Source organism: Mustela nigripes, chromosome 2 (genome assembly GCF_022355385.1).
Source record: "Mustela nigripes isolate SB6536 chromosome 2, MUSNIG.SB6536, whole genome shotgun sequence".
Lineage (NCBI taxonomy): Eukaryota > Metazoa > Chordata > Mammalia > Carnivora > Mustelidae > Mustela > Mustela nigripes.
This window is the reverse complement of record NC_081558.1, coordinates 92968727-92989634: the sequence shown is the minus strand read 5'-3', so window position 1 is coordinate 92989634 and position 20908 is coordinate 92968727. Positions and strand designations below refer to the sequence as shown.

Here is a 20908-nt window from a genome sequence, read left to right as displayed (position 1 = left end):
ATCCCAGGATGCTGGGATCATGACCCAGGCATCCCACCAAAACATTTTCATAAGCATCTTTTTTTTCTTTCTTTTTAAGATTTTATTTATTTATTTATTTGAGAGAGAGAGAGAGAGAGAGAAGAAAACATGAGCAGGGAGCCTGAGGTGGGACTTGATCCCGGGACTCTTGATTATGGCCAAGCTGAAGGCAGAAGCTTAATTGACTGAGCCACCCAGGCGCCCCTCATGAGCATTTTTATAGAAGCATTCTGTCAGTGGCTTTCAGACTGTTTAGTCACATTCCATGGGAGGTAGGGTAGACCTTGCATTGTGACCCATGTATATAATGCCATAATTACTTGTTTTCATTTCTGTAATCCAAAACATTCTGAAATTCCAAAGGACTCCCCCCCCCCCCCGCCAATTTATTGGTGGCACAACTGGCCCAGCTAACCTCAAGCTATTAAAATTTATATTTATCTCAGTCATTGCGAATATTTACTTGTCTTTCTGGTAAAATACTAATGTTCTTGATGACAGGGGGCTGCCCCAGATTCTCTTGGATTGTGATGGGATATAAAGTATATGTACTATATTAACTTCTAAAATTAAAAAAATTTTGTATTCAGAAACATTTCTGTGAAACTACTTTTCATTTAAAAAAGGGTTTTTGTTATAACTTCATGAGTTTATATGTGGCAGATAGAAGATAATGAAGCCAAACTAAGGGGAAAGTGGTGGGTTTACTCACCAACTACAGTACTAACTACCATGCCAGGCTTGCAATACTGGTGATTGAGATCACAGATTAAAAAATAGTATGCATCTTGGAACTTCAGGAACTACTTAGAGTTTAGGACAGTAGTTCCCAAACCTTGCTGCATATTAATATCACCTAGGGATATTTAAAAAAAAATATATCACCTAGGGATATTTAAAAACTAATGCCTCACTCTCTTCCTTATCCCCAGACCTTCTGATTTAATTTGTAAGGCATGTAACCTGGACGTGGGATTTTTAAAAGCTCACCAGGTGACTCTCATGTATGAACAAGGTTGGGAGAAACTTTGAGAGAAAATGAGATTTAAGCTATAAAAACACTTTATATAGGAGAACAGAATGAGAGGAAATACAATTTGGATACACATGAAATTTCAAAACAGAATATCATTGCTTTGTAGTAAGATTCTGAGATAAATAGAAGATGAGGAATTCAGCAAAATGAAGATCATGATGTATCTGAGAAAATAGTCCTGTGAATATTGTCAAATATTCAGGTATATTACAAGAATAGAAAACTGTTACCAAAAGTGATAATGACTTAAATGTAGCAAATGAAAATTTTTCAAAAGGTATTTATTTCATAATCTTAAATATTCTAATCCTGATACATGAGAAAACTGATTAAATAAAAAAAGAATGTTTTGAAAACCACTATTTTATGAGTAAGTCATGAGGATAAAAGATACAACATAGGGAATATAGTCAGTGGTATTGTAATAATATTATAGATTTGACACTTGTGGTGAGCATAGCATAATGTCTGAACTTGTTGAATCACTGAATTGTACACCTGAAACTAATGTAACCTTGTATATCAACTGTTCTTCAAATAAAGAAAGAAAAGATTCTAAGGGAAAACATTCCTTGTTTCCTCTTTGACAGAACAACTAACAGTTTTATTATTAGAATACATTCATTTAAAGCAGAATTAATTAATTTTTTTCTAAGGCTATTTTATCTTTAAGCATTTTAGCAAAAAACTGCATTTACATGCTTACCTATTGTTGACTATATAGTATCTTAATTGTTTTTGTTTCTTCAAAATGTTTTGTGGGTCTTTTAGTCCCCAGCAGTGGAGGGAGGTTAGTTTTGGTAAGTTGTATTTTGTGGTAAAATTCAGAAAGATGTGATGACAGGATCCATTGGATCCCAAGAGTTTAGAACAATGTCTGGTTTATAGGGAATAGCCAGTAGATAGATTTAGTTCCTATTGGAGCCAGCCTCTGGTACCTAAAGCAAAATGTAATAGTATCTCTTCCCCAGGTTATTAGAATCACATCTCCAAATGTAAACTCTTAAGTATGTTTTCCAAAGGTCAGTTTGAATAGTTTTCATATCATATATTGAAATGTGACATCTATGAAGGGAAGCTTTGCAGCACAGTACATATAACGTATTCACTTAGTGCCCTTTTAATTCTTGTCTATATTATTTTGTATTGCCCACAACTAAAGAGTTTTATACATTGTGCTCTTCTGTATGTACTTCTATGAATTTATTTATACTTAAGTATAGAACTTCTCATTTGTTTATCCATTTGAGCATTTATTAATCATAAGATTAAAAATTTAAGAAAAGTAAAAATAGTTAAATATTATACAAACTGAGAAAATATGAAGAAAATGCAGAAAATGTGGTAGAAGAAAACTCAAATTATCTCCAGTCCCAAATTAAAGTTTAAATTTATGTTCCATCAATAAGACATTTTTTAGCCTATTGTCTTCATAGTGAATACCTATAAAGCTAAAGAATTACTCCCTTCTTTTCCTCTCCCCCATGCTCCTTCTCAGAAGGCAGGAGTTCTGTTCTTATGGGGAGAGTGCTTAAGAAGTAACTGCCTGGTGATTGTTTCACACTTTCTTAGTTTTAAACTCAGTCTTATTTTCTAAATATGTGATAAATAAAAATAGACAAAAGGCTTTTTTTCCTTCTACCTTTTGTAATCAGACCAAATAATAAATAACTCAGATAAATAAATAAATAATCACTTATTATGTTATATTTATATATTACGTTCTTTATATATTTATTCATATTTATAATACTTGATCACATTTATTATCTGACTGTAGTTTGCAGCATATGTTTATTTACAGCTTAAATGTATGCATAACTTGATCAGTTTCTTCTCAGATGTCATTAGATCATCATGGCTTTAACTAGTGGTCTAAGATGAGCTTGTGCAAGAAGTGTTAGTGCCCCCATATTTATTATTCCCTTGTGATTACATACTCAGATTTTTCTTTTTGTTTCTCAAATTCTCAAAGATTTCTCAAAATCTTTATGTTAACATTTAGAGACGAGTTAAAAATAAATATTTTAAAATATATTTAAATCTATTGCATTGATCATATGCAACTTACAAAATGAATAAACCAGTGAAGAATGCCATTTTTTAATATCAGCCCCCTTGAGCATTGAGCTCTTCTGATTGTTCTCTTGGGATACCTCAGATACTCTTTGTGATATAATACAATCTGAAATATGGACCTAGTGAGGGCATACAAAGCTTATTCTACGTACTAAATATTACTAATAACTTATTTTTTAATTTAATTAAAAATAAAGAGAAGTTTTACTTTATTTTTTTTTTTAAGATTTTATTTATTTATTTGACAGACAGAGATCACAAGTAGGCAGAGAGGCAGGCAGAGAGAGAGAGAGGAGGAAGCAGACTCCCTGCTGAGCAGAGAGCCCGATGCGGGACTTGATCCCAGGACCCTGAGATCATGACCTGAGCCGAAGGCAGAGGCTTAACCCTCTGAGCCACCCAGGCGCCCTAAAGAGAAGTTTTAATATTTTTTTGTAGTACACCACCCAGTTGGTGTTGTAAATGTTGCTTTGGAAACTTTCACATTGCAGAGGTAAACAGAATATTAAAGAAAGGAAGCAAAGTTGGGAGTGAGAAGTACCAAGGACAAGGGCTTAATCACATAGAAAAACTCATGAAGACTCAAGAAACTGTAATCATTTTGTATTTGTAATGTGAAAAGGCACAAAATAGGAAATAATATTACAGCTGTGTACTTTGAGAGTCAAGGGGAAACATGCTGAGGATAATAATAAATACTTGTCTTTACTGTGTGCCAGGCTATTGCACATTCTTCACATATATATAATACTCATGACATTTTTATGAGGTAGGTCTTTTGTATTATTATTATCTCCATTTTACAGATGAGAAAATGGAGACAAAGAGAGTTAAGAAACTTGCTTGAAGTCACATAATTAGTAAATGATAAAGTCATGAATGAAGCCCAGAACATCTGGCTCCTGAGTTCATACTCATAACCACTACCCTGTTTACCTCATACACAACCTCAAGTGTATAATTTGAAGTAGCTTGGAAAGAGTCACTCAGGTAACAGCTGTACTCTGTCCACTTAGACAACTTCAGTCATACAATAAATTTCTGGCTATTTTTATTACCAAATGTCTTACAGCTGACCAAACGAGTTATGGAATTAAATTAGTATCTTTTTGAAAGGACCAATTATATGCTATTGATATATATTGAATCTTTCTGGAGTTAATCCATTCCATTATATTGTTTAAGACATTTACTCTCATTATGAGAAATGCTTAAATGAGATAGGCCAACAATAACATCTGTATCTGTGGGCACTGGCTTAAATCCCCATGTGATTTTGATTAGATATGATGAACTACATATTTAAGATGTAATTACACCCTGGTCATTTCAAGATTTTTATTTTTCAGTATTAAAATATATCTATAGGGCACTTGGGTGGCTCAGTCGTTGGGTGTCTGCCTTTGGCTCAGGACATGATCCTGGGATCAAGTCCCACATTCGGCTCCTTACTCAGCGGGGAGCCTGCTTCCCCCACTCCTACTCCCCCTGCTGTGTTCCCTCTTTGCGCTCTCTGTCTCTCTCAAATAAATAAAACCCAATAAATAAATAAATAAATAAATAAATTCTATAAAACATGCTTTTTTAGTGATATGGAATCACATATATATTTGCTAATCATTATGAAGACCTTTTAAATTATCTAGCTAAAGCTAGATATTAATTCTGTATCTTTTATGGATTTTAGGTGTAACTTTATTATAAAAACTGTCAAATGAACTGTTTAGTTGTCTTTTTTTTTTTTTTTTAAGATTTTACTTAACTTGAGAGATAGCAAGAGAGCACAAGCCGCGGGAGGAGCAGAGGGAGAGGGAGAAGCAGGCTCCCTGTTTAGCAGCAGGGCTCCATCCCAGGACCCTATGATTATGACCTGGGCAGAAGACAGCAGCTTAACCAACTGGGCTACCCACATGTTCTGAACAGTTTAGTTTTTCAAAGGATTATTTGTGTTTATTCTGTAAACATTTATTGAACACTTAATTTTTGTCTAACTTTTAGTTAGGAAGTATATACTTAGAGATTATAACAAGGTTATAGCTCTAGAAAATGATTTTGTGTTCTAAATGGGGAAGAATTTGTGAACTGATAGCAGTAGTACCTTGAGAAGTTCAATAGTTAGGAAATACAAGACCCTATGAGAACCCAAAGGGTGAGGTTAATTATTTGAGATGTGAGAGCTTCATAAATTACCTAGCCCTAAAACTAGTTTTTAAAAATGAATAGAAGTTCACCAGAAAAAACAGGAAGGAGTTTATAGGGAAGATGGAGTTTAGGATGTATAGGAGAAAACATAAAGGTACAAAGCTAGAGAAATTAAGCTAGATAATTGATTTAATACAAATAAGCCATCCCCAAACCATTTTTGTTCTCCTCAGCATACCAGACAGTGTCCTAGATGGATGCTGGAGATACAGAGATAAGATAGGGGATGAAAAATATGACACAATTTTTATAGTATTGACTTGTGGAATTTTTCTTTCCAAATGTATTTTTATATTACTTCTTTAATTGATGTATATATGCCAGTTGAATTTCCTGATACTTTAAGGCTGAGGTTTGTCAGAGTTGAAAGAGTTACCTTAGACTTAATTAGCAGAGGTCTGATAAAAAACAGCATTTTCTCTTTAATTGACTTATGACAGCCAGCCAAAATAATCTATGATGTAATTAATCTTTATGGCTATTTTAACTTAAAAACAAAAGTTCAAACAATATATTTAATAATAAATTTTATTTAGCCCACTCCAGAATTTGGTTTTTAAAAATGGATCTTTCAGTGGATCTTTCCAAGAGTAAGGAATATTGTTTTCTTTGTTCCCCTGACACATGGTTCTTACACATTCTGACTTTTTGAGGGAAAATAGAAATGAAAAACTCTTCAGTCACTGTGATATAGAAATGCATAGACTTGGGACGCCTGGGTGGCTCAGTTGGTTAAGCAGCTGCCTTGGGCTCAGGTCATGATCCCAGGGTCCTGGGATCAAGTCCCACATCGGGCTCCTTGCTCGGCAGGGAGCCTGCTTCTCCCTCTGCCTCTGCCTGCCTCTCTGTCTGCCTGTGCTCATTCGCTCTCTCTCCCTCTGTCTCTGACAAATAAATAAATAAAATCTTTAAAAACAAAAAAGGAAAAAGAAATGCATAGACTTGATTTTACATCTTAAGTACTGACTATAATATTTTTAGATAATGATATTTCAGAATTTGGAATTTCTTTTAGTGATTGCAAGAATTTGGTATTCTCAAGGATGTAAATTTGGTGGTTTCAGATACTTTTTAATATACTTTTTAATATACTCATTAAAAAAATCATGTGCCATTTGTGAACAAAGCATATATGTAATATATATAGATATGTATGTAACTCCCCAACTTAAGAACTGAAATACTTGTGTGTTCCTCCACTCTCGCATTCTAATCCTTCTCCTGAGAGGTAATCAGTTATCTTCAATTTTGTGAACTTTTCTTTCTTTTATTGATAAATTATTTACCACTCTTAATGAAATGTTTGTGAAGATTCTTGGATGAGTAGGGACCAGATATTTTATGGTACTCCAAAAATTATTGGTGCCAATTTAGAGGAGAACATATTTAAAAGGACTGGTTGCAGTCCTGTTGCTGCTTTGACCTCACATATTCTCATTTCTATTTGTGGCTAAGGAAACAAATATTGTCAAAATTTATGATCGATTAAGGAGAAAACTATAGGGATCATTTAGATATCCTTCCCATTATTTCTGACCCATATTGACAGTATCATTTTTGTGGTGATTCATTCATTTGATGAAGAAATAGTTGAGGGTCTGTTAAACATTCCAAACATTGAGGACAAAGCACTGAATAAACCAACCAAAAATCCCTTTCCCCCATGGGATTTACATTTTAGCTGGGAGAGAAAGCCAATGAATAAAATACATAGGCAAAATATTATAGTATGGTAAATGACAATAAATTAAATAAATGATAATAATGAATAAAGAAAAATAAAGCAGAGAAGGGGGGAAGAGATTGGCAGTGGAAGGATGTTTTTAAATTGGTCAAGAAAACCTCTCTAAGAATGTGAGCTTAAACCATTAGCCACACTAATCCAAAAGAAAAGAGAAAGCCCAAATTCATAAAATTATGAATGAAAAGGGAGAGATCACAACTAACATCAAGGAAGTAGAAACAATCATCAGAAGTTATTATCAACAGTTATATGCCAATAAGCTTAGCGACCTAGATGAAATGGATGCATTCCTGGAAAACTATAAACCCCCAAAATTGAACCAGGAAGAAATCGACAACCTGAATAGACTGAATCTAGTAACGAGATTGAAGCAGTGATCAAAAACCTCCCAAAAAACAAGAGCCCAGGACCTGATGGATTCCCTGGGGAATTCTACCAAACATTCAAAGAAGAAATAACACCTATTCTCCTGAAGCTGTTTCAAAAAATTAAAGTAGAAGGAAAACTTCCTGACTCTCTTTATGAAGCCAGCATTACCCTGATCCCCAAACCAGGCAAAGACCCTGCCAAAAAGGAGAATTTCAGACCAATATCACCAATGAATATGGATGCTAAGATTCTCAACAAGATCCTAGCCAGCAGGATCCAACAGCACATTAAAAAGATTATCCACCATGACCAGGTGGGATTCATCCCTGGGCTACAAGGATGGTTCAACATTCACAAATCAATCAATGTGATATAACAAATTAATAAGAGAAGAGAGAAGAACCACATGGTCCTCTCAATTGATGCAGAAAAAGCATTTGACAAAATCCAGCATCCAGGGCGCCTGGGTGGCTCAGTGGGTTAAGCCGCTGCCTTCGGCTCAGGTCATGATCTCAGGGTCCTGGGATCGAGTCCCGCATCGGGCTCTCTGCTCAGCAGGGAGTCTGCTTCCTCCTCTCTCTCTCTCTGCCTTCCTCTCTGCCTACTTGTGATCTCTCTCTGTCAAATAAATAAATAAAATCTTTAAAAAAAAAAATCCAGCATCCGTTCCTGATTAACACACTTCAAAGTATAGGGATAGAGGGAACATTCCTGAACCTCATCAAATCTATCTATGAAAGACCCACAGCAAATATCATCCTCAATGGGAAAAAGCTTGCAGCCTTCCCGTTGAGATCAGGAACAAGACAAGGATGCCCACTTTCACCAGTCTTGTTCAACATAGTATTAGAAGTCCTAGCAACAGCAATCAGACAACAAAGGGAAATAAAAGGTATCCAAATTGGTAATGAAGAAGTCAAACTCTCTCTCTTCGCAGATGACATGATTCTTTATATGGAAAACCCCAAAGACTCCACCCCCAGACTACTAAAACTCATACAGCAATTCAGTAACGTGGCAGGATACAAAGTCAATGTACAGAAATCAGTGGCTTTCTTATACACTAACAATGAAAATATAGAAAGGGAAATTAGAGAATCGATTCCATTTACTATAGTACCAAGAACAATAAGATACCTAGGAATAAACCTAACAAACGAGGTAAAGGATCTGTACTTAAGGAACTACAGAACACTCATGAAAGAAATTGAAGAAGACACAAAAAGATGGAAGACCATTCCATGCTCTTGGATCGGAAGAATAAACATTGTTAAAATGTCTATACTGCCTAGAGCAATCTATACTTTTAATGCCATTCTGATCAAAATTCCACCGGTATTCTTCAAAGAGCTGGAATAAATAATCCAAAAATTTGTATGGAATCAGAAGAGACCCCGAATCGCTAAGGAAATGTTGAAAAACAAAAATAAAACTGGGGGCATCACGTTACCTGATTTCAAGCTTTACTACAAAGCTGTGATCACCAAGACAGCATGGTACTGGCATAAAAACAGACACATAGACCAGGGGAACAGAGTAGAGAGCCCAGACATGGACCCTCAACTCTATGGTCAATTAATCTTCGGCAAAACAGGAAAAAATATACAGTGGAAAAAAGACAGTCTCTTTAATAAATGGTACTGGGAAAACTGGACAGCTATATGTAGAAGAATGAAACTCGACCATTCTCTTACACCGTACACAAAGATTTCTCTTACACCATACACAAAGATAAACTCAAAATGGATAAAAGACCTCAACGTGAGATAGGAATCCATCATACTCCTTGAGGAGAACATAGGCAGTAATCTCTTCGATATCAGCCACAGCAACTTCTTTCAAGATATGTCTCCAAAGGCAAAGGAAACAAAAGCAAAAATGATCTTTTGCGACTTCATCAAAATCAAAAGTTTCTGCAGAGCAAAGGAAACAGTCAAAAAAACAAAGAAGCAACCCACGGAATGGGAGAAGATATTTGCAAATGACAGTACAGACAAAAGGTTGATATCCAGGATCTATAATGAACTCCTCAAACTCAACATTCCCGAAACAGGCAAACATATCAAAAAGTAGGTAGAAGATATGAATAGACACTTCTCCAATCAAGACATACAAATGGCTATCAGACACATGAAAAAATGTTCATCATCACTAGCCCTCAGGAAGATTCAAATTAAAACCACATTGACATATCACCTTACACCAGTTAGAATGGCCAAAATTAACAAAAGAGGAAACAACATGTTTTGGAGAGGATGTGGAGAAACGGGAACCTCCTCCTCTTAGACTGTTGGTGGGAATGCAAGTTGATGCAGCCTCTTTGGAGAACAGTGTGGAGATTCCTCAAGAAATTAAAAATAGAATTTCCCTATGACCCTGCCATTGCACTCCTGGATATTTACCCCAAAGATACAGATGTCGTGAAAAGAAGGGCCATCTGTACCCCAATGCTTATAGCAGCAATGGCCACGGTCGCCAAACTATGGAAAGAACCAAGATGCCCTTCAGCGGACGAATGGATAAGGAAGATGTGGTCCATGTACACTATGGAGTATTATGCCTCCATTAGAAAGGATGAATACCCAACTTTTGTTGCAACTTGGACGGGACTGGAAGAGATTATGCTGAGTGAAATAAGTCAAGCAGAGGGAGTCAATTATCATATGGTTTCACTTATTTGTGGAGCATAACAAATATCATGGAGGACGGGGTGTTAGGAGAAGGGAGTTGGGGTAAATTGGAAGGGGAGGTGAATCATGAGAGACTATGGACTCTGAAAAACAATCTGAGGGGTTTGAAGTGGGGGGGGGGTGGGAGGTTGGGATACCAGGTGGTTGGTATTATAGAGGGCACGGATTGCATGGAGCACTGGGTGTGGTGAAAAAATAATGAATACTGTTTTTCTGAAAATAAGTAAATCAAATTTTTAAAAAAATGTGAGCTTACGTAAACACTTGAAAGAGGTGATGCAGCAGTCATGTGTATATCTAGAAGAAGAGAAAATTTAAACTGCACAAATGACCCTTAGATAGAAATACACCTAGGGTATTTGACAACAAAAAGCACACTGGTTTAAATATTGGCCTTTGATTGTTCTGTTGTCAGTAGTTTTTCAAAATATAAAACACTTCCTCCACATTCTTTTCTTTGCATGACATTAACTTTTAGTTGACAACAATCTAGTTGTCTTTTAAAGTATCCCACATTTTTGTTTCTCTTTCTTCCCCATGGTTATCATTTAGCTTGTTCCTAAATCTCCTGTGTTTGGTAACTGAAAGTTAGGTCTAAAGGCTTCATTCTATTACATTTACATATGTTTTGCAAGGAAATTTCATAAGTGATGCTGTGTACTTCATATTGTATCACAATAGATAGTACATAATGGCAGGTTGTCCATTTATTAGTGATGCTACAATAGATCACTTACAATGTGATGCCATTGAACCTTTTTGTAAAAGTAGTTTTCCCTTTGCACGTATCAAATAATTTGGTACTTTGTTAACATTCTGCTTATGCCACTCAACTTGCCATTCAGTGGTTTAAATATCTATTGATGATCTGTTTCTGAAAATTTGAATTTATTTTGAATGTAGAAGCCAGTGTGGCCTGAAGTCTGGAAATAGGGTATTCTATACCAATCATTTATGAGTTAAAGGGTGTTTTCTCTTATGGGACATAGTAATTAAGCATCCCTAAACAAAAGTTTTAGGCCTCAAGAGAATAATGGGCAAACAATTATTTGTTTTGTTTTTTGTTGTGAGTAAATCCACCAGTAAATCAAACCAGAAGCAAGTCATTTTTCTCCAGGAGTCAGGTCAGTAGATTTTATTTTTTCAATATTTGAGTATACCTCATATCTCCTCTTTTGTCCGTCGTCATCATTACTATCTTAGTTACGTGCTCTCTGCATTCCCCCTTCATTTTTGGATCTGTTGCAGTGATAAGTAGTCTTTCTTTTAAAGATTTTATTTATTTATTTGACATAAAGAGATCACAAGTCGGCAGAGAGGTAGGCAGAGAGAGAGGAGGAATCAGGCTCCGCTGAGCAGAGAGCCTGATATGGGCCTCCATCCCAGGGCCCTGAGACCATGACCTGAGCTGGAGGCAGAGGCTTAACCCACTGAGCCACCGAAGCACCCCAGAAATATTTTCTAAACCTCTCATCTGTTTATGATCCTTACTTGCTCAAGAATTTTCAGTGGCTACCCATTGCCTCCAAAATAAAGCTTGCCTTTATTTTAATGAAGAGTTTATATGAAAAGAAGGTTCCCTATAATCTGGCCCCATCTTTTCTCTTGGTTTCCACCGCAAAATCTGGTTTAGGTTGCCAAACTTAAAGCAGTTCTATACTCTCTTTCCATCTGTGTTTTATAGGAATTTGCTAATCTTATTGCTTAGAGTGATGTTGACCCAATTTCTCCTGCCCAGTTGCCTCTGCAGAAAACTGGCATTCCTTCCTAAGTAGTACTGTCTACCCTCCTAACGCTCCTATCATTCACTTGTTTATTTTTTATACGTCCTTCTTTTTAACTAGAAGTTCTTTGGAGGATTGTGGAAATGGGAAGAAATTGTCTAAAAAGTATAAACTTCCAATTATAAGATGAATAAGTCCTAAGGATCTAGTGTACAGAATGGTGTTTATAGTTAATAGTACTGTGTTATATACATGAAAGTTGTTAAGAGAGTAGATCTTTAGTGTTTTCACCAAAAAATAAGAAATGGGTAATATATTGTGCTGGGATGTGTTAAGCTAATGCTCTGGTGTTAATCATTTTGCAATATATAGGTGTATTAGATAAATTATACAGTATTATGTATCAATTAAATTTCAGTCTGAAAAAAATAAAGTAGGAGTTTTTAGAAGCAGATTCTTGGTGTGCTCATCTTTGTATGCTAGAACTAGTGCCTGGATCATATTTATTGCCCAGTAAATACATGAATACATGAATGGTTGAGTGGGTGGATACTTTCTCTAAATAAGTATTTACAGATCTCTGTTAATAGTATTATAGCTTGGCTATTGTGGACATTGCTGCTATAAACATTCGGGTGCATGTGCCCCTTTGTGACTCTTAATCTCACAAAACAAACTGAGGGTTGCCGGGGGGAGGGGGTTTGGGAGAAGGGGGTGGGATTATGGACATTGGGGAGGGTATGTGATTTGGTGAGTGCTGTGAAGTGTGTAAACCTGGTGATTCACAGACCTGTACCCCTGGGGATAAAAATATATGTTTATAAAAAATAAAAAATTAAAAAAAAATAGTATTATAGCAATAGTAGTATATATCCTTGGGTATATCTGTTGAAATTAGGTAACCAAAAGCCAGTGTTTTATCAAAAATAGGTGATTGTGTGTGTGTGTGTGTGTGTGTGTGTGTGAGAGAGACATTGTCCATCAGTTGAGTTAAACAATTCTCTTGGATTTACTCTTAAGGAGTATTTTATCTCTTTTGATACCTGTAGTTCGTGACCAGATAGGGTTCCCAAATATCAAATGTTTAGGAATTATGCAGTTAGCTTTCCACCTCTGTCACCTGCACGAGCTCTACCTTGCAGTGGACCTGGACCTGTTAATAAGATTGTTCTCATTTTAGAAGCTCTAAATTTTGTAGTTTTTGTTGATGGCTCTTATCTCTGAACCTTAGTATCCTTTACTTTTTATTCTTCCATCAGTGTCCCCAAAACTTCTAAAATAAACTTTTCTATTAGTTGCTTGTCAATGCATTTGGGAACAGAACCGTAAAGTTCTTCCTTGGAAGAACATTCACTAGACTCTACTGTCCTCCAGAGTTCCTGTAGTAAACCATTATAGAGTTAAGAATTCATGGACTTGGGACGCCTGGTGGTTCAGTCAGTTAAGCTACTGCCTTTGGCTCGGGTCATGATCCCAGGGTCCTGGGATTAAGTCCTGCATCAGGCTCCTTGCTCAGCAGGGGGCCTGCTTCTCTCAGCCTCTACCTGCTTGTGTGCTCTCTCTTTCTCTGTCTCTTTCTGTTTCTCTGTCTCTGTCTCTCTCTCTCTCTCTCTTTCTGAGAAATAAATAAATAAATAAATAAATAAATAAAATCTTAAAAAAAAAAAAAGAATTTATGGACTTTACAATCCCAGAACCAGAACCCTGTCAGTGGATTAGTGGATAAAGAAAATGTAGCATATATATATATGATACAATAAAAAATTTATAAAAGTATAATTGCACACACACGATACACACAATATTATTCAGCCATTGAAAAAGAAAGGAGATCTTCATTATGACAACATGGATGGACCTTGATGTTATTATCCTCAGTGAAATAAGACTTAAAAGGACAAATACCATATGCTCTCACTTATATGGGGAATCCAAAACAAACAAACAAATAAACTCCATGGAACTCACATAAAGGATTAGTGATTGCCAGTGTAGGAGGTTTGGGGGCAGGCAAATGGGTCAAAAGGTACAAACTTCCAGTTATAAAATATGTAAGTCATAGGGATATAAAGTACAGCATGATGACTATAGTTCATCATGCTGTTTTGCATATTTAAAAATTGCTGAGAGAATAGCTCTTTAAAGTTTTAATCACAAGAAAAAATTTCTGTAACTGTATGGTGAGAGATGTTAATTAGATTTATTGTGGTGATCATTTCACAGTATATACACTAAATCATTATATTGTATACCTGAAACTAATAAAATGTTATATGTGAATTATACCTCAGAAAATAAATCGATAAATAAAATATTGTAGTTCCTTTGAATTTTTTAAAATTTGGATTGGTTTTGTGCTACATTTGAATCTTTTGAAGTATACTTAGTTTTCTTTTATTTACTTCTAAGTGCTTATTTTTCTGCCTTTTCTTTAGCTGTTGGGTTATTTAGGTGGGTTATTTAGATAAATTACATTCTTTCATGTTGTGAAGGAGTACTACATGGCTGAATCTCACAGTTGGTACAAAGCATGAGAAGCTCTACCCTAATGAGCTTTTATGATATAGAAACAACAGCAGCCTCTTGAGACACCTTTGAGAAGAAGCTCTCACTTTCCTTTTACCCTCTCCCATCTAGCCCTGACACTCCTAATCTCAAGGACTAGGAAGATTCAGCCAGCCCCTTCAGTTCCTTTTTGATCTTTTTGAGGCTTAGTAACCCCCTAACACTCATACAGCACCAAAATTTTAACTACTTTTTGTGGTATTTGACCTAGTGCTAAGAGCTCTTACCTATCTCTTCATTCTGTTCTCTTTTCTGCTATTCCAAGTATTATACTAATTCTCTTTTCTAAGATACCAGCACAGCCCAAGCCTTCCCTCATAACCAATTTTTTAGCAGCAGTTTGATCTAGAAGAAACAAACAGCCATAAATTGAGAATATTCAGATACTGCGTTCACAGAATTTCTCACTCTCCAATTTGTGAATTTATATTTCTCCACCAAAATGTTTTAGGCTAGAGTAGGAAACTTCTAACTAATTGGGTTCAATGTGATTTTCATGTTGTTTTTTGGTTTGTTTTGTCTTATTTCAAATAGCTAACATACAGTGTGTTACTAATTTCAGGGTAGAATTTAGTGTTTGGCTTGCTGCATATAACATCCAATGCTCATTATATCATCTGCCCTCCTTATTGCCCATCATCCATTACCCCATCTAGTTTATGTTTTTAAACAAGATGATGCAAGCTGGTAATACCAAGAGCCCATATTAGATTTCTTTTCTTTGAAAAGTTAATAAATCTGCTCTATAAAACAGAGTTAATAGAACATTTATAGTAAAATTGGAAGAAACAGGGTTGCAGTTTCAGGTGCAAATAATTAGTTTTGGACTTCTTTTTTTTTTTTTTTAAGATTTATTTATTTATTTATTTGACAGAGAGAGAAGACAAGCAGGCAGAGAGGCAGGCAGAGAGAGAGGAGGAAGCAGGCTCCCTGCTGAGCAGAGAGCCCCATATGGGGCTCAATCCCAGGACCCTGGGATCATGACCTGAGCCGAAGGCAGCGGCTTAACCCACTGAGCCACCCAGGCGCCCCTAGTTTTGGACTTCTTAAATAAAGTATTTTTGAAATTCTCATTTCTTAAAAATTCTATTTTAAAGAATTGGGAGATGCTATGTGATACCGAAATCCTGATTAGTTTGATCTGAATTCAGTCACAAATATCATTTCCAGTCTAAACTTTCTCTCATTTTTTGTTTTTACTTTAAATTATCTCAACTAAGACCCAAATTTAACAACATCAGAAGTGGTTGTTTTTTTTAATGTTGGTTCAGAATAATGAATTAAATAGTTGTTCTAAATAACAGATTTGAACATGTCATGAATTATTTAGTTGTGAAAGATCAAAAGATACAAACAATAAATATAAAGCTATCAGTGTATCAGTGTAAGTCACCTTCAATATTTGTCCACATCTACTTCTGAGAAGAAAATGTTCCTTTATAGGTAAGAAAGAACACTTGGATCAAATTGCTATTATATGTCAAATTTTACATGTTCTTTTTATTCCTTTTAGGACAGTGGTGATTATCCCCTTACCATGCCTGGACCTCAGTGGAAAAAATTTCGTTCAAACTTTTGTGAATTTATTGGAGTCCTGATTCGACAGTGTCAGTATAGCATAATTTATGATGAGTATATGATGGACACAGTAATCTCCCTTTTGACTGGTTTGTCGGACTCCCAGGTCAGAGCTTTTAGGCATACAAGTACCCTTGCTGGTAAGTAACCAACATTTTATTCCTTTTCATTTAGTTTTGTTAAATATGTTCTATTGCTGTTTAAGTGTATTTAGATTAAGTATTTAATTACTGTGCTCCTGAAAAAATACCATCCTTTCCCTCCCCCAAATTCATCTGAATGGCTTCTGTTATCTGTTTAGGTAAGATGTATGTCTATTTAGTAACTGGCATTTGATTGCCTTGATTCAATGGAAATTGAAAATTTTTTTAGGCTAGCTGATCTGAAGAATTGATGGCTTAGTTTTCACTCTTATCTAGAGAACTTCTCAACCAAATGTATTTATTTTTTCTTGTTTCTCCATAACAAGGGAATTTAGCAATTTAGCAATTGTTCTGTTTTCCCTCAATTATTTTAACTATGCTTACCTAAAATGACTGGCTTTTTTTTTTTCATCTATGATGTAGAGCCTAAACTCATGTGTGTAAATAATCCCAGATTATATCCTTTTTCGTAGCAGTAACTTTGTATTCATCTTACACATTATATTGATGAACATCAGATTTAATTTCATTAATTGCATTTCATCTTCATTTAAATTAAATTTATCATTTATTGAATATATTTAAATCATTGGTTCTCAAACTTTTGCATGCATCAGAGTCATCTACAGGGCTTATTGAAACAGCTTGCATGGTCTTACCCCCAGAGTTTCACAGATTTTGGTTATGCTGATGCTGATACTTTGGGGAATATACTTTGGAAATGCATGGTTTAAAATCTTGTCATTTTCTGGCTTAATCTATTGCCTGAAGCCAAAATGATAATATTATCTAGAGTCACCCATGTTTTTTTTCCCACACCTTTTTTTTATCCCCGCCCCCATTTAATGTAGTTGATTTATATTTGTGTCCATTATTCTCTTAGTTACATGTGTATATGAAACAAACATGAAACACAGTTTTTCAAGAGTAACATTTTCCTTATTATTAGGAAAAGAGGAAGATGGCCCAATTTTATCTTTTTTAAAAAAGGTAAAATAAAAATAGTTTATTGCTGAAAAAAATTTCTGTACAGAACAAACACCAAACAGTTTAAATTCTGTGTTTTGAGATATCTTCTTCCTCATTATTGGGAAGAAGAAGAGATCTTTTAAAAGGTAGTACAAATACACTATTTATTCTTTTTAAATTATCTGCTTATTATACTTTTTTCTTTCTAATTTCATGACTTTTAGTATCTTAATTTTAGTTTGTTTTTTTCTTTCTCTTTATATATTCCATTTAGTGTTCATCTCATTTTCCTCCATGTACAGTAATGCCCATTTAGCTGGTTGTTAGATGCTGTAAATGCAGCAGTTTGAAATAAACAGAACTTAAATGTGAGATAGAAATTGCTTTTGAATAGCCAAACTTGCTCTCATAAGAAGTTAATTTTTGTTTCATAAGACTAGAAGAGAAAAGGAAACAACAAATGAATGAAAGGCAAATATGAAATGCTTTTAGAATTTAAAAGCATTATGGAATGCTTTTAGAAATGCTCCTGCTTTTAGAATTATTAAATAACAACTCATACCAAAAAGAAGACAAAAAATTTTGCTTACAATGTCAAGAAAGAAAAAATAGGGCTTCTCTGTTAGGACAGGATACTTTATTTTTCAGAGTACTTCTCTTTAATCCAGAAATCTGTGTGCATTCTATGTAAAAAATTAAACATATGCCACATACTGTGTGTAAGAACACAAGGGAAAGAATGATGTAGAAATAAGCAGAATAGTTTTACTTTTAAAATGTCTCAGTTGCCTAAAAAATGCACTTTAAAACATTTGTGTTTGTCCCCACTGCCATGTAAATGAAGTATTACTGTATTTTACTGACCTCACAGTGTATTTTACTGACTTCATTTTACCTCCTAACCATTGGCCCATTTTCAGTGGCTTTTATTGTTGTATTGTTTTCTCTGTATTTATCCTTCTGGCAATCTATATTTGCTAGTTTTACATTTACTTAAATATATTTTAATTATAGCTTTTCTCCTGTTCCTTTTGAGCTTTTCTCCTGCTCCTTCTGGTGCCTTTCTGCTTTTCTTTTCCCACAGTTTACCTGTGATCATGATAGCTTTTAAACTGCTTGATAAATGTTATTTTGTTTTCCCTTATACTCTTTGTATATCAACATCTAGCCTATATGAATCTGAAGTTATTCAAAAAAATTAGATACCAAGAAAAATGGAAAGAAATCAACATTGTGTTTATTCTGATTTTTTAGAAATGGTAACTTACTTTTCAGGTCATTTTAAAATTTACTTCAAAATATTACTATAATTGCTATGTGTCTGTATTCATGATCATATCTTCCAAGGCTCAGTTTCATCAAATGTGGGACTTAGTCACCTGTCCTTCAACTAAACACAGAGATTTTGCTGAGTACTTAAGTCCAGACTAGATAATAACTATCCATATTTTCAAGGTTTTTTTTTTTTCCCTCGTCTTTGCCCTCCTCTCTGTTTTTTTTTTTTTTTAATGGTATGTATGCAAGGGGTAGATTAAAAGATAATCATTTTTATTCACTTTGCAGGACGAGTCTTGGGGACTAGATAAAATGGGCAGGAACATTTAATCCTCTGCTTCAAAGACTATGTGCATGGACAGTTACAAGGCAGTTATTGCCAGATATGATTATCGGCTTTGGAATAAAATGCTCCTTCACATTGCTTATATCTTAGCTGAGAAGAGAGACAATCAGGTTAGTTGTTCTGTAGGGTACAGATGTGATGAGTTCCAGAGCTTCATAAGTCATCAGAGTGGTCTTATCAGTAGTACTTTTAATTGGTTTTCCAAATAACTCATTTTCTTATTTGTCAGTGTTTATGCATTGCATTTAATTGTGTACTTTTACCATATTTTTATTAAAAATTCATTATTCAGTAGTTTTTTAGGTCTGTTTATTCTACAGTTCATAGTAGTATCATTTTCCACTGGAGGTAAATTGTGTTTCCCTTTTTTTGGGAATTCTTTTTTCATTAAACTGAAACAGACTGTTAGCTGTTACATTTTATATTTTCCTTATTTTATTTTTTCTGTTCCCTTATTTGGAATTTTAAAACATACTCTCCCATTTGTTTGACCTTGTGTTTCACATTGTAGTACAATTTTCATTAACTATTAATCTTTAGAATTAAAAACCCATATTTCTGTTCCAAATAGTTATCTCAGTTGGACATATTGTGCATATAGTTAAATAAGTAACATTTTGTCATTATTTTTGGTGTATTTAGAATCTGAGACTGAGCATATTTTACTCCCCATTTTGATGAAATTTTCATGAGGAAATAGTCTCTGTTTTTCCCCAGGGTCAAAATTAGATAGGATTCCCTTTGTTCTACCATTTTGTTGTTTTGTATTATGAAGACCATTCTACTCTCAAAGAGTCTATTTTTAAAATCTGTAAATTATTTTTTAATGAATTTTTTTTAAGATTTTACTTATTTATTTGACAAAGAGAAAGAGATCACAAATATGCAGAGAGAGAAAAGGGAAGTAGGCTTCCCGCTGAGCAGAGAGCTCCATGCAGGGCTCCATCCCAGAACCCTGAGATCATGACCTGAGCCAAAGGGAGAGTCTTAACCCACTGAGCCACCAAGGCACCCCTATAGTTAAATTTTTTTAGACATTTGATTTAAAAATGTATGCCAGTACTTTACAGTGTTAATTTTAAATTTCTGTTAGATGGCAATTTGCAAGATAAGTAATGTTGATTTAACTTTTTTATTTTTTGCTGTTTTCTCACCTATATAATTTTCTATGTTATAAATTAATATTGACTGTCACTCACTATTAAGGTGGAAATACTAATTTGAACAAAGGGGGATTAAGAATACAAAAATTGTATTAATAGCGTGGTAATTGACTTTAATTCTTTCTAAAGCGGATTCTGAGAAAATTAGAAAATGTGGTTAAGGTTATCATGTGACAGTAAGGTAGCCTCAGTATGCCAGTAAGCCAGTTTTCATCATAGTTAATTATAGGTCACTCTCAGACTCTTAAGGGAGTAAATATTTCTTTATACATTATTGTTTAACATTATCATGTTTACATATGGTTGACTTTATATTGATATATAATTCATTGTTGATAAATATTTCTAACCAAGTCAGAACCTCTGGACTTTCTTAGTCTGAGGAAAGATACGGTATATGAAATTGTTTTGTTCTCCAGCCATAGACTGAAAATCATTTTACTTCAGTAAATTGGCATCTTTTCTTTGGCTCTCAGTTGCTAAAACCATAAAATAAAGTGGTTCTAAAAAATGGATTCTGTGTCAAACTGTCCAGATCATATCCCTTACTTGCCTTTTATTAGTTGTGTAATTTGGACAAATCCTTAATTTACCTGGCCTCATTTTATGTACATGCAAAGGGAGGAAGATCATGATAGCTATCTCATGAAGAGAGCATGGACTAGTATCTGACATTTAGTAAGCTGCTCCTATTACTCTGTAATGACAAGAAGAACTAATAGTTTTGGCATTGTTTCACTTCATTCATGTTTTTACTCAGAATTTATTGAGCACCTACTCTATTTTAGTAATAAAAGACGTTACAACTGGGGAAATAAGAAACAAATTAGGTATTTCAAAAACTACTATTAAGAAAACTAATAGCGAGGAGGAGTCAAGATGGTGGAGAAGTAGCAAGCTGAGACTGCTTCAGCTAGCCGGAGATCAACTAGATAGCTTATCTAAAGATTGCAAACACCTGAAAATCCATCGGCAGATCGAAGAGAAGAAGAACAGCAATTCTG

The 20908-nt window shown here is 34.7% G+C and overlaps 1 protein-coding gene across 3 annotated transcripts in view; it reads left to right on the top strand.

The window, feature by feature from the left end:
* Positions 1 to 20908, top strand: part of STAG1 (STAG1 cohesin complex component) — a 428530-nt gene that overhangs the window by 242299 nt on the left and 165323 nt on the right. For all 3 annotated transcript variants that reach the window (XM_059390978.1, XM_059390976.1, XM_059390977.1), the window contains one exon: positions 15944 to 16148. In XM_059390978.1, the coding sequence (XP_059246961.1) occupies positions 15944 to 16148 (205 nt within the window). The remainder of the gene's footprint in view (positions 1 to 15943; positions 16149 to 20908) is intronic.